The 12,693-nt window shown below is 38.5% G+C and overlaps 1 protein-coding gene across 2 annotated transcripts in view; it reads right to left on the bottom strand.

The window, feature by feature from the left end:
- SNX22 (sorting nexin 22) overlaps nucleotides 1-12,693 on the bottom strand; it is a 30,219-nt gene that overhangs the window by 7,570 nt on the left and 9,956 nt on the right. The window contains exons 1-5 of one of the 2 annotated variants that reach the window (XM_075208214.1): nucleotides 11,209-11,303; nucleotides 9,682-9,765; nucleotides 6,157-6,261; nucleotides 2,356-2,450; nucleotides 1,195-1,227 (exon numbers count right to left, since the gene is read on the bottom strand). In XM_075208214.1, the coding sequence (XP_075064315.1) occupies nucleotides 1,195-1,227; nucleotides 2,356-2,450; nucleotides 6,157-6,261; nucleotides 9,682-9,765; nucleotides 11,209-11,274 (383 nt within the window). In that variant the 5' untranslated portion in view covers nucleotides 11,275-11,303. Of the gene's footprint in view, nucleotides 1-1,194; nucleotides 1,228-2,355; nucleotides 2,451-6,156; nucleotides 6,262-9,681; nucleotides 9,766-11,208; nucleotides 11,304-12,693 lie in introns of those variants that run through there. The other variant, XM_075208215.1, reaches the window with a different exon arrangement.

Genomic DNA, 12,693 nt, shown 5'->3' with positions numbered 1-12,693 from the left:
TGGAGAGATCAGGATCCTTATAGGGCCCCATGCTATCGAGTCATCAATTGTCTGCATGCATGCAGAATTTTATCATTAAGGAGGGATGCTCATTAGTGATTGGAGCACACACAAAATTGGCACTCAGTGGAACTCAGCATATTAGTACAAAGGACATAAGTGTGTTGTTTTTATTATTATTACTATTATTATTAATATTATTAATATTAATATTATTATCCTTTATTTATAAGGCGCCACAAGATTTCCGCAGCGCCGTACAGAATACAAACAATAAACCATACAGGGTAAGACAGTACAGAACAAAGACAGGTAATATAAAGACTCCAATAGCTCCAAGCCTAGCTATTACACTAATGTTGGTGAAGAAGAAATGGTATAGAGACCATAGGGAAGAGGGCCCTGCTTATAAGAGCTACATACACCTACAACGCAGTGCAAGGCAAACAGTTGTGGAGAATTTCTTCAATTTATTTGACCATGGCAGAAATAATTACAGAGAACCTAAAAATGCTTCTTTTATTAAAACATATGCTTAAAAAAAATAACCCTCTTTTGCACAGGTCAATATAAGCTAATTAAAAAAACAATGACATTTTAAAATATAGGAGAAGCCATAATATGAAATAAATACAAATGCAGGAACGGTGTTGGTAAAGCACACAATTAGGGATCTGGTTAGGAATTATATGAGTCTGCCCAGTATAGCAGAATGTTCAATGGGGACTGTCAGTCATTAGGAGGCTATAGTCCCCAACAAAGCTTGTCCACAATGAGTCCCAGATGGTAATCTTATCATCAGCCAACTAATGGGGATTTCAACCATGTTAGTTTGCAAACATCTGATTTACTGACGGAACTTCCATGCTCCGGTGTCCTTGTCCGCTCATGTGGCGGCCACTGTTCATGTATTATTGTTGTTCACATATTAAATAATAATGATTTATCAAATTTGAGCATTTAAGTCGAATAAATACAGCAGTATGTGTATTATATGAAGATAAGAAGACTGTACACCTTGGCTTCTTTTTCCATTGCTTGAAAAGCATTTACTCAAAAAGTGTTAATTTATTCTTAAAAAAAATAAAATAAAAAAATCGACATCTAAATGTGAATCACTGATGCCATAATGGAAAGAATAACAACCTGAAAAACTGGTGAACCATTTAGAGCGTGAAATAGAATATAATGTACCTGTTTTCTTCATGAGTGATATCTGTCAAGGATCTGGTGGAAAGAAAAGTTGTTACAAGGTATTACTTCAATGGCCAATTTGTATAGCTCCCACGTAAATACACACTTGTCGGTCTACACTGAGAACGCCTGTTCATTTATAAAACCTGTTCACATGATAGACTTTTTTGTAGAACTAAACCTAATAAAATAACACACTTATATTCTCAATGGGAGAGGCATTAATTAAAGGAAAAGTTCAGAAAAATAAAATACTATTCACTCTCTAAAAGTTTACTGCTCCTGCAATTAGTCCCTTACCTCAACCGCAGGTTTTTGAAGTTCTATGGGTCAGGTTTGCTAAGTCCTCTGTGTATACTGGCACATTCCAAACCTGACGTCACAGGGTTGAACTTAGTTGCGCAAATAACTTATTTTGCTACTCTGTGTAAACCGCTGAAGGCAAAATGGAGCAGTAATGCCAAAGATCAAATGTTGCAGGAGAGGCAATGGCTAGATACACTCTAGCTTAGAGTGTATCTAGCAAATGATTAAAAAAAGGATGGGTGCTATGTTTGAAAAACAGACTCTTTTGATCTATTTTGCAAACGTAGCCCCTAAAATGTCTACAAAACAGGTGTTTAGTTGATAAATTGGCATTTTAAACCGAATTGCATAACTTCTAAAATCTCAGTTCTATCTGACTAAGGTCAACTGGCAGACATCACAAGATCTCTTAAAAAGAGAACAATTCTTTGATGCATATGCTATGATAGTGGATATGTATCTGATTCATGTTATTTTAAGTGTTAAAAGTAAACAAATGAATGTGGTAAAAACAAGGTCTGCTGCTAACAGGAAAGTGCAATTGTAGAATAAATTCAGGGAATTGGGATATGTGATGGGACTTGCAAAGAAATATGGCAGAGTGTAACCATGGACCAATATTTTGAATATTATAATATTATGAATAACAGCTTGCAATATAGGTATAAACTTCACTGTCTTCTATAGCAAGATAGTGTCATGTTTTAATCCACTTTAAGAATATCAAATCAGACAAAAGATCCTGGAGCTTCCTGTCTACATAAAAGCTTTATAGGCTGACAGGTCCCTTTTCCTTATCATACTTTAGACAATATAATATCTGATCACTCTAATGTGGTTATAACATATACTCACTCCAAGCTGCAGTTCTTTTTGCTTTGTGTGAAATGTTTCAGCTTCAGAAAATCTAACAACTCTTTGGGGACTTCTTGGTTGAACCACAAAACCCCCTAAAACAAAATACATGTTGACACATCAGTTCCTTGCCGTACTGCAACATTTCATGCTGTCATAAAAGTGGAAAGAGGAGTGGACATGTCCATACGTGACATCACCAAAAACGGGACAGGGCTTGAGAAGGAGCATAGTGATTGCAAGCTCTTCACAACAGACCTCCACAATTACCATGACATTTACACTAAGAGTGTCTGACGCTTCGCTGCACAGTGTGTTTGTCACACTGACTGCATAAAGCATAACAACTATAGTCCTCATTTTACAGCTTACAATATGATCATATTGTTTATATGGCAAAGTCGGACCTACTTGGTGTCATCTGAAAGCATATGGGGCAAATTGGCTATATACACACACGCACACAACACTACTTACATAGAAGAGAGTGCAGCCTTATATATTTCAATATTTACAATTTACAGTAATCACACTTTTTTCCAAACCAAGCTAGTTTTTTTTTACAGGAAGTTGTGCTGTGTGGTTACGTTTTCACTGTAATACAAAGTTGAACCCACTCTGAACCATATTCAGTTTGCGATGTGTACTACACTACAGATTGCCATGATCATTTACCTTTTTAGCACCAACTGAATACCTTAACTTTGTGACACATTTTTGGCTACAGCCAATCTCACTGTAAAAAAAAAGTTCAAGGTTGCAGATATGTTACTTTAATTATTGCTATGCAGCCAATCTTTATACAAAACACACAGAATACAAAGTTTCCAGATTGCATCTGTGTGTTTGTAATAATGTAATGTCCTGAAATTCTAGGATATCTCTCTATAGGTAGGGTCCAGATGCATGTGTTCACAGCAATGGTTCCCTTTTAGACATTCCAGCTTGTGTTTGCCTCCTATATATTCACTATTCTTAATGAGACTCCATAATTTCCTAGGACAGTACCCACATATGGTTTTAGAAGTGTTTGTACTAAAATTGCTTTTAATATTGACCTGTACATTACAATTTGTATTGTTTTGTACGCCATATTAAGTATTTGTAGCGCAGCTAAATGCTCTTACGTAATAAGGGTCACTCTTATTAGTGGGTAAAATGTTCTACTCATCTATGTGTCAGCCTCACACCGCATAGGAACTGTCTATTTTTATGCCCCTTGTATCTATTGACAGCAGGGAGACCTGCACTGTTTGATAGGGTGTCATAAAAACATACAATGTGACACCAGATAAGATACTCTTGTCCCACCCAAACAGAAAATGTCTTATGTGCAACAAACCTATTTTTTCTAGAATCCTTATGTCATCTACTCTCACTAAAATGATACAATGTATGTGCAATTGCATAGTGTAAATATTCAATTGAATTATTTTTTTTCTAAAAGGGATATAGTGTGAATGAGCAATCTTTTTTCTCTATTTCTGTTACTTCATACCGATAATAGGTATTTTTCCGATCCCAAACATTTCAGTTCCCTAACTGTACTAACCTCTTCCACATCTGCTGGGACAGTACTTCGTGAATCACTTTCTGTCGAGTAGGAACCCACTTCCCCTCACAATGATACACAACATTATTACTAAGATGTCTTTCTCTTATGCTTTCTGTATTCACTGCATGTTACTATAATCCACACTCCTTCATGAAGACGTGGGCCTAGTCATTCTCATGCAGTAAGTGGCCTGGTGTTATTCTCATTCCTTGTAACCGATCCCCATTTGTGGCACTTGGTGCCTGTAAAATAACCAGACTAATGTGTGTGGTTTACAACTGGCTGATTCATCCACGTGCAGAACCGAACTGAACATTGATCTTTTTAGCTCGGATCTTGGCTTGATCGACTGGATAGGCCCGTGTATTGCCAGCAGGGCCGGATTAACCCTAGGGCTAACTGGGCTACAGCCCAGGGGCCTCAGGCATCCAGGGGGCCCTTGAAAGTGCTCAGCAGCAGTATTGAGTGGTCGGGGGCGGGGGCACCCCCGGCGCGATCAATGCTGCTGAGCACTTTCACTGCGGTCCTTCCCCGGCGCGCTGCAGTCTCCTTACTGACTTACTGAGGAGATCTCGTGAGTCTCACTCTCACGAGATCTCCTCAGTAAAGAGTGTACAGCGCGCCGGGGAAGGACTGCAATGCCAGGAGAAGGAGGCAAGTGACTTGGGGACGGCTCGGCTCACAGAGGGGGGGCCTCACAGGGGAATTGAGGCCCCCTTAGCCCAGGGGCCTCCATTTCCTTAATCCGGCCCTGATTGCCAGCTCTGGCTTACTGACATACACTGCAGCATTCCTCAGTCGAAAATCACTAATAGAGAATAACATCCAATTGGCTGCATTGCAATGTAAATACTATGTAAAACATCTCAAATTCTGTCATGTATGGTTACTATTTACATGCACATTAAGGAATGTTAGGAGCTGTTTTATATATAGCAACTTATAATTTAGGATTAATGATCCTTTAAGGAAAATCTGAAACGGTACACGTGTACCAGAGTTAGAAAAGATCCATGCCTTAAGCTAACTAACCTGTGGTGTGAGGTTTAACAGACAAATATTGTCTTTGTAACAACTGTGTGCACTACCAACAGAAAGAAAGTATTATTTTATTGAATTACCTTACCCTTCTGCCACATTATAGCTCACAGTTCATTTCTAAAACAGAGTTTTGAGGGATTCATTTACTTCATATGGCTCCTGATTAATTGGTAAACTGCATTCTCGTGAATTCCTTCCACCCATGGCCTGGCCCACACACACAGCGTCCACGTGTGTGTGGTGAATCACCACACACACACATGTTACGGATGGGGAGGCTGGGAGTTTCCGGGTCTGGACTATAAAAGCCAGACCCGGGACTCCCCCTTGTTCTCTCTGCCACCTGCCCTTGGACAACGAGCACTACACTACACTACAGAAAAGGGTATACTATAGGAATACACTATTCTATAGGGATACACTACACTACAGAAAATATATATTACATGACAGAAAAGGCAATATACTATAGGAATACACTATTCTATAGGGATACACTACAGAAAATATACGCTACACTACAGAAAAGGAGGAATACACTATACTACAGAAAATATACACTACACTACAGAAAAGGACTACAGGAACGTTCCTTACATTGCAGACAAAGAATTGGATCCAGGATACAAGGATTTGATAAGTATCATTGATAATTATATATCTATAAAGCTATATGTGTTTGTAATGTTGATTTAACTATTTATATACCTATAACTGCGTAGCTATTGTTTGATATCTGTGATAGTTAAATCAATATTATAAATACTAATTCTTACTAAAGATACATATGTTAAGAAAATAGTGCAAGAACAGTGTCAGGAATAACGGTGGTGAGCCTAGGGTTAATTTTATATTGATATACTATGTTATGTTGAACAATGCTATGATATATGTGAGCATTTAAGGCGTAACCACAGATCCTTTTACATTGGCGAGCCTTGGCCCAACTGTTTTATTTGTGATATTTATACGGATATAGTAGTGAAAAAACATTATATTGTAAACCTAATTCGGTAGAGGGGCGGGAATAGCATTGGTACACTAAGCAGGTGATACTTATGTGTTATTAGCTTACGCTGTCTCTGGAAAGAGGTTTGGACAGATAACATTGTTTTACTTGAGGCCTAGAAGAGATACACTTAATTACAGTGAATCTAGTTTAAAATTTAAAGATCCTTTTACAGGACTAATGAAAGTCAACGTACCTGTATGTATGACTCTAATCCTTGCCGTCGTTGCTCTCGGACCTTAGACATCCAGTTTGGAACTCGTTTGGGTGGAAAATCGGGGACCTTGCATACCTTCCTCAGCTGTAAAGACACAACAGAGAATTATGGTCACCTAGGGAAACCACTGGGGAATAATGGCTAGTGCCCTGTAGCTGTTAAGTACCAGATTCAGGGTCATAGGAAAAATTAAACAACAAAGAAGTCCAAACATACTTAGCAAATTTTTGCTCGACTGTAACCTAGAGTGTAAGCTTGCGAGCAGGGACCTCTTACCTCTCTGTCTGTATGTATTACCCAGTATTGTTTTATTAATGTTTGTTCCCAATTGTAAAGTGCTATGGAACGCTATATAAGTAAATGTTGATGATGATGATGACAACTGAAATGAATACAGATATTTTAATTAAATCATCTGTGTTTCAACATGAAAATCCCTAATAACTGGCTTTTAATGTTTGGAAAATCAAAGCAATAAGAGGGATTCTAAGCTATCCTAAATATAACATACTGCATGATATAAATTAGATTTTACAATAGTCAAATACCTCACTACATCTAAAATTCAGGTGTAGCACTAAATATGCATTTTCTACATCTACATCAGGGGTGTCCAACCTTTTAGCTTCCCTGGGCCACATTGGAAGGCGACAAGTTGTTTTGGGCCGCACATAAAATACACTAGCACTAATGATAGCTGATCATCCAAAAAAAACATAGAAAACATTGCTAATGCTCCTAGTTGTTGCTCAGTGCTTCAATGACATGCTAATGGCTGCTGTCAAACATCAAGTGATATTGTTACAAAATTTTATGAAGGGCTTCAATACAGCAGTCATTAAGACAGGAAGATAAGGTCCGTGATGCTCCAGGACCAGGTGAGTTTATACACTGGTCAGCGTCCCTTGAAATAATAAAAAAAAACAAAAAAAAACTTAACTTACCTTTTAATCGGCTTGTTCTCTGATCCTCTTCTCTTGTTTTTTTTCGTTTCACTGCTGCTGATAGTTCGCGCGGGTGACTCCTATGTGCTGTGCTCCGCAATGGATGTCGGACGTGATGACGTCACGCCCAACATTCACTGTGAGCGCCGCACGGAGGAGGAGACCAGGGAGGGACCGTGTGACCACAAGGTAAAGTATTTTCTTATCTTTTTCTTTTTTTGCAGGATTTTTTTTTTCATTAACAGCGCTGCCCCCTTGCCACAACCAAAACTCCTGCTGGGCCACATTTACAGGCATGCTGGGCCGCATGCGGCCCGCAGGCCGCGGGTTGGACAACCCTGATCTACATCATATTTCTTATTACTAGTACTTTATATTGCATACAGTTGCGCCGATTTGCTGTGTGCTCAAAGTGTATGTATAAAGTATGTGGGGTGGGGAAGAATAGAGGGAACAGTGGGGTTGACAATTGTTTAACATACTTTTTATTTTCGATAATTATATAAAAATCTGGAAATTGGGGCAAAATAGGCCACACCCATATGGCTACTTCCAGGGAGTCCAGAGGCTAGATTTACTAAGCTGCATGTTTGAAAAGTGGGGATGTTGCCTATAGCAACCAATCAGATTCTAGTTATCATTTTGTAGAATGTACTAAATAATTGAAAGCTAGAATCTGATTGGTTGCTATAGGCAACATCCCCACTTTTTCAAACCCACAGCTTAGTAAATCTAGCCCCAAGCCTCAATATGAAAAAAATCAGGATTATTGGCAGGTATGACTGATGACCATCACTTTTTACTGCTGTACTATTTATGCAATCTAAATATGTATCAAAGCCTCAAATTATAACCTAAGGGACAAGGGAATTATGAAATTGTAAATATGAGGTTCACATCATAACAGGCTAAACTACCAGCGGAGTGCATACCATGTATAGTTTAGTAACGCCTATACGATGCTATGTTTTTTAGAGCATTATACATTTTTACTATCAGTTAAAAATGTGCTTAGCTTTTACTGACTATTAACCTTGTCGTAAAGTCACAGAATATCAAAGGAGTGATGATGTAGTTTTTACAGTTACAAAGAAGTGTTTTTGTTTTTTTTACAGTTACTGTATATATTCCAGGAACACATCACACCAGAGAAGCTAAAAGGAAAGTGTAACCTAATGTTGTACTTCCACATTAACTTTTATTAGTCTTGTTCTGAATAGAACCTAAAGTACAATGCAGGATGTAGAGCCAGATCATGTTTATCAGAAGTACAGTCACTATGACCAACAGCTCACACACATGAACCAAGCAAGCAGGACACTCACAGGTTCTAAAGGAAATTAAAGGAGAGATGCCAAGTCCCTGGCTCATATATGAAGTATAGAGCCCTGCAGAGCATTGTGTGTTGCACAGGGTAACCCATAAGCGGATGTGCCCATCACGTGGCGTACTCGTGGAAGCACAGGAAAGAACAAAGGATGACAGCGCAGACATTTTCTCTGGGTCTGTTTTAAATATATGAGAGTTTCATTTTTGTTTTTTCCAGGTGGTTATTATGCATAAAAGTTTTAAAGCAAATAGGCAGAAAAACAAGCAAAAATAAATTTAATGGGACAGTATGTACCATTTATATTCGACTGACCCTTTTTGGATGGGTAGCTAAATAAGAGAAAGAACATATGGAGAAGCCTTTTCTATATTTGCATAGTTACCAGTTGTGCATTATTTAGAGATTGTGCTTCTTAAGGTGCTCAGGCGCACACGCTCACACTACTCCACCTAAGTACCAGCTTCTTCACATTACTTTGGCCACACACGTCTGGTATCCAGCCGTTCAGCTCTTGGATCACTTCTGTCTTCAATGTGGCCTGTATCTGGGGTCGGATTTCAGTAGGATCATTAGCTGCCATTACTATCCTCTTTGGACAACAAATTCTGCAATCTCAGGCTAAATGCCTGATATCAGTGGTGATATTGCAGGTTGTGGCCAGCTATAGATCCAAATCCCCCTGTACCTCTTACCCTACAAATAGCCTGTGTTTTGCATTTCTGTGTCTAGATGTTTATGGATAAATCTAAAAGTGACTGTCAGTGTTGCATTTCCTTTGTTCTGGTTCTCTATATAAATCTGTGTTTTATGTTAATACATATATTAAAATTGACATGGATATGCATGTCCTACAAATACAACTAAATGCCTGGATGTCACTCTTTGGCCATTTGTCATGTTAAGAGATATACACCCACCTGGAAAAACAGGATTTCATTTAGTGGGTGTGAATATTTAAATAAGATTGTAGCGGTGGAGAAAGCCCATTTCATTTTTCAATAGGGCACCTTTTGTGCCTTCCAAGCACAGTATACATTTGTACAAATTGAAATGTATGGTTTGTAAATGACCTTTATTAGTAATAAATGGTAACTTATTGTTGGATTCCAGTTTACTGGTGATTACCTATTCAAGAAGAAATATGGGAAACTTCATACAGCTTTCCCTTATACAGGATTACTACATTCTTGATACAACTTTAGGAACAAACATAACAGAAAGGACAATTACCAGCTTATGGAGTGCATGAAATTCACTGTAACGTCGGTCCAGTGTATGTCTGCGACCATTGAATAAAACATCCACTCTGAAGACCTGTGAAGAAAGATAACAGCAGCATTGAACAGTGATCTACTGCCTCTGTTCTAACATATGTTTTCAGGCTCTTCTCTTTATTGTCTTAAACAAGGCTAGTGTGTATGCAGTCAATGGACCGAGCGATCGGACCATCCGTCGTATGTAATATTGCTCGGCATAAAAAGTTGGTCGAAATTTCTGTAGTGTGTACCCAGCTTTACTATCTAGAAGGAGGTCAGAGCATAAATATTTATCTTGAACTAACACAAACTAAAACTCATCTTCAGCTTTAAAGCCAGGAGCAGCATGGATTTGTTTATCAGGGACAGCTTGTTTGTAAATATCCCAGGTAATGTTTCTGAAATACAGAACAGCCTTCCTGCTCTTCAGTGACATAACTAGAGGCACATAGGCCCCTCCCTGGTATGTACTTTACATGAGTCGCTCTATACACTTCAGTACAGGTGATATGGCAGCTACTATATGCCTAATCTGGTGGCTAAAATATAATATGAGCCCATATCTGGTGACCAGTAGCTGGAAGAAACCCCCACCTGGAGCCTGTCCTCGCTGCTCCCCCCTCCCAACCCCACTTCCTGGTCTGCATGGAGCTCCAATTGTATATTGGGAGGACCAAGCAGCACTGCATAAGGATCTCCTCAGCCAATACTGATCGCTGATCTCTTCCCCTCATTACCTCTGACATGCTGCATTGATCTCAGCAACTCTTGCAACCATATTATTTATCAGGCCCATAGGTCCCCATCTATGTAGTGGGAGGAGCCACCAACCTGGCATGGCCCAGTCCCCTTTAGTGGCTATGGAAGGGTCCCTAAGAAGTTGTTGTACCAAGGCCTCAACTTTCTCTTGGTGGCCCTGTGTGTGGTAGGGAATTAAGATGATAAGATCCAATGGGACAGGGACTAAGGAAATTGACTACATATTCTCTGTTCAGCAATACATAATATGATTGGTGCTATATAGATAAATGATAATAATAAATCTGTGCTGGCGACATACAACAGCTAATTCATGTGTCAATTTGGCCATTTTAAACAAAAGTGTCCTAAAAATTAATTTTCGGCCTGACTTAATTCCACAATCTAATGACCAGATCTGTGAAATTTGGGCAATCAAAGCTGTATAAAGCCTGTTTATGTCAGCATCCTTTGTTTCTCTGTACTACATGTTATTCTCATTATTTACCATTTGATCTTCTAGACTGTAAGATGTACTAAAGACTGAAAATGTAAAATGGCACTAATATGAACTTGTTAGCTGGACCCCGTAAGCCAAGTGAATGGAAAAAATTCAATCTTATCATCAATGCATCTCTATCATACAAACATGAAACAGGAGAATCACTGGACAGTGTCTAGCTGCATAATTGGGTCATTTTTTTAAAAAAATGTTTTTGTCCTATCCCTGCTTTGGACATTTGATCTATGCTTCAGGTCGTACCATGTGACAGATGTGAACAAGAGCTGTCTCGTTTTTCTGTCTGTGAATGAAAAATGTGTCCCACATCTAAATCCTGTATAACAAAGGATACAGGATTTTTTCAAAGCCAGACTTCACAATCAGATTTTCTCCTAGATTTATAAGAGAAACAAAAAATCCAATCAGAAGTTAAATTGGCAGCTGATTATACAGCAGCTGTCTATTAGGTAATCTCTGAGGTTTACCAGACCCCCTTTTTAAAACACAATACTCTATCTATAAAAAATAACAGTACTGCATGTATATTCCTCATAAATGCTTTTGGAAGTTGCTTAAGTGCCTCATGGTCTTTCTTTATGCATAGTCTACTTGTTGATATTGTCAATTCACTTTGTCTTTCTCTACAGTTACAGACTGCATTCAAAAAACAATTAATCCCTCTCCCAATTATATGACATGCTAAGTGTAAAAAAGTGGCGGCATCAACAAAACATGATTCTTAAATGAGTTTAATATTAAACATCTTGTGTGATATATTTAACTATTCTGGTCTTCATTAATCATATTTTTAATTAAGTATTACCTATATTTAATCACCAGAAGTCACTATTGCAATTATTGGGCCTGATTCATCACGGCACGCATAATGAGCGCAATGTGCGTTTGTTTTTAAACGCACGTAAATTGGCTATACGTACGCCTGAATTCAACAAGGAGCAGATGTGAAGATACGTGTGGTGATGAACGGGGTGTGGTGATGAATTGGGGTGTAGGTCTGCTCTTCTCTACTAGAAAGGACACTGCAGGATATGTCCAATACATATGTGGAATATAAACTCACAAAAGAAGACACAGAAAAAACAAACACTATTCAATTAGTGTCACCTGTTAGTAATACAGACATTAATGATAAAACATTAATACATAAAAACACATTTTTTTTATTTTAGTATGTTATGTATGTCTGTTTACATTAAATACATTTTTACAGTCGCTGCTGATTGCAAACACATGTCCTAGTATACATACTTAGCCACCATCATTAGTAAGCAGCACTGTAGCTGGAGCAAGAGAAACCGCTCAAAGACAAATACCTGAGAGATGCCCAGAGCTCGAATTGGGCACTCCTGCGTGCACTTGAGTTTGGCACGCCCGTACTGTACACTGACTATGGGCAACGCCCCTTCTGCACCCCATTCCCTCCCTGAAATCATAGGCTGTAGTAAGTATCCTTTGTGCTTGAAGATGAATTGAAACTGGCAGCATTCACACACAGAGTGATTTGCAGATTGTATGCACAAAATTGTTGTTTACGTCCCTTAATGAAACAGGCCCAACTGTCTATAAATAGCATTTGCTCCCTATAGAGTAGAGGAAACAGTGATACCATCAGCAGGTTATAAACTAAATACAAGTATTTTTCAAATACATATATAACTGTTGAATGATGCACCACACATCAATGGTAGTATGTATGTTTTAATCAGTGGTAACAGCTGAATCACA

Source organism: Mixophyes fleayi, chromosome 4 (assembly GCF_038048845.1).
Source record: "Mixophyes fleayi isolate aMixFle1 chromosome 4, aMixFle1.hap1, whole genome shotgun sequence".
NCBI lineage: Eukaryota > Metazoa > Chordata > Amphibia > Anura > Limnodynastidae > Mixophyes > Mixophyes fleayi.
This window is presented reverse-complemented; position numbering and strand designations above follow the sequence as displayed.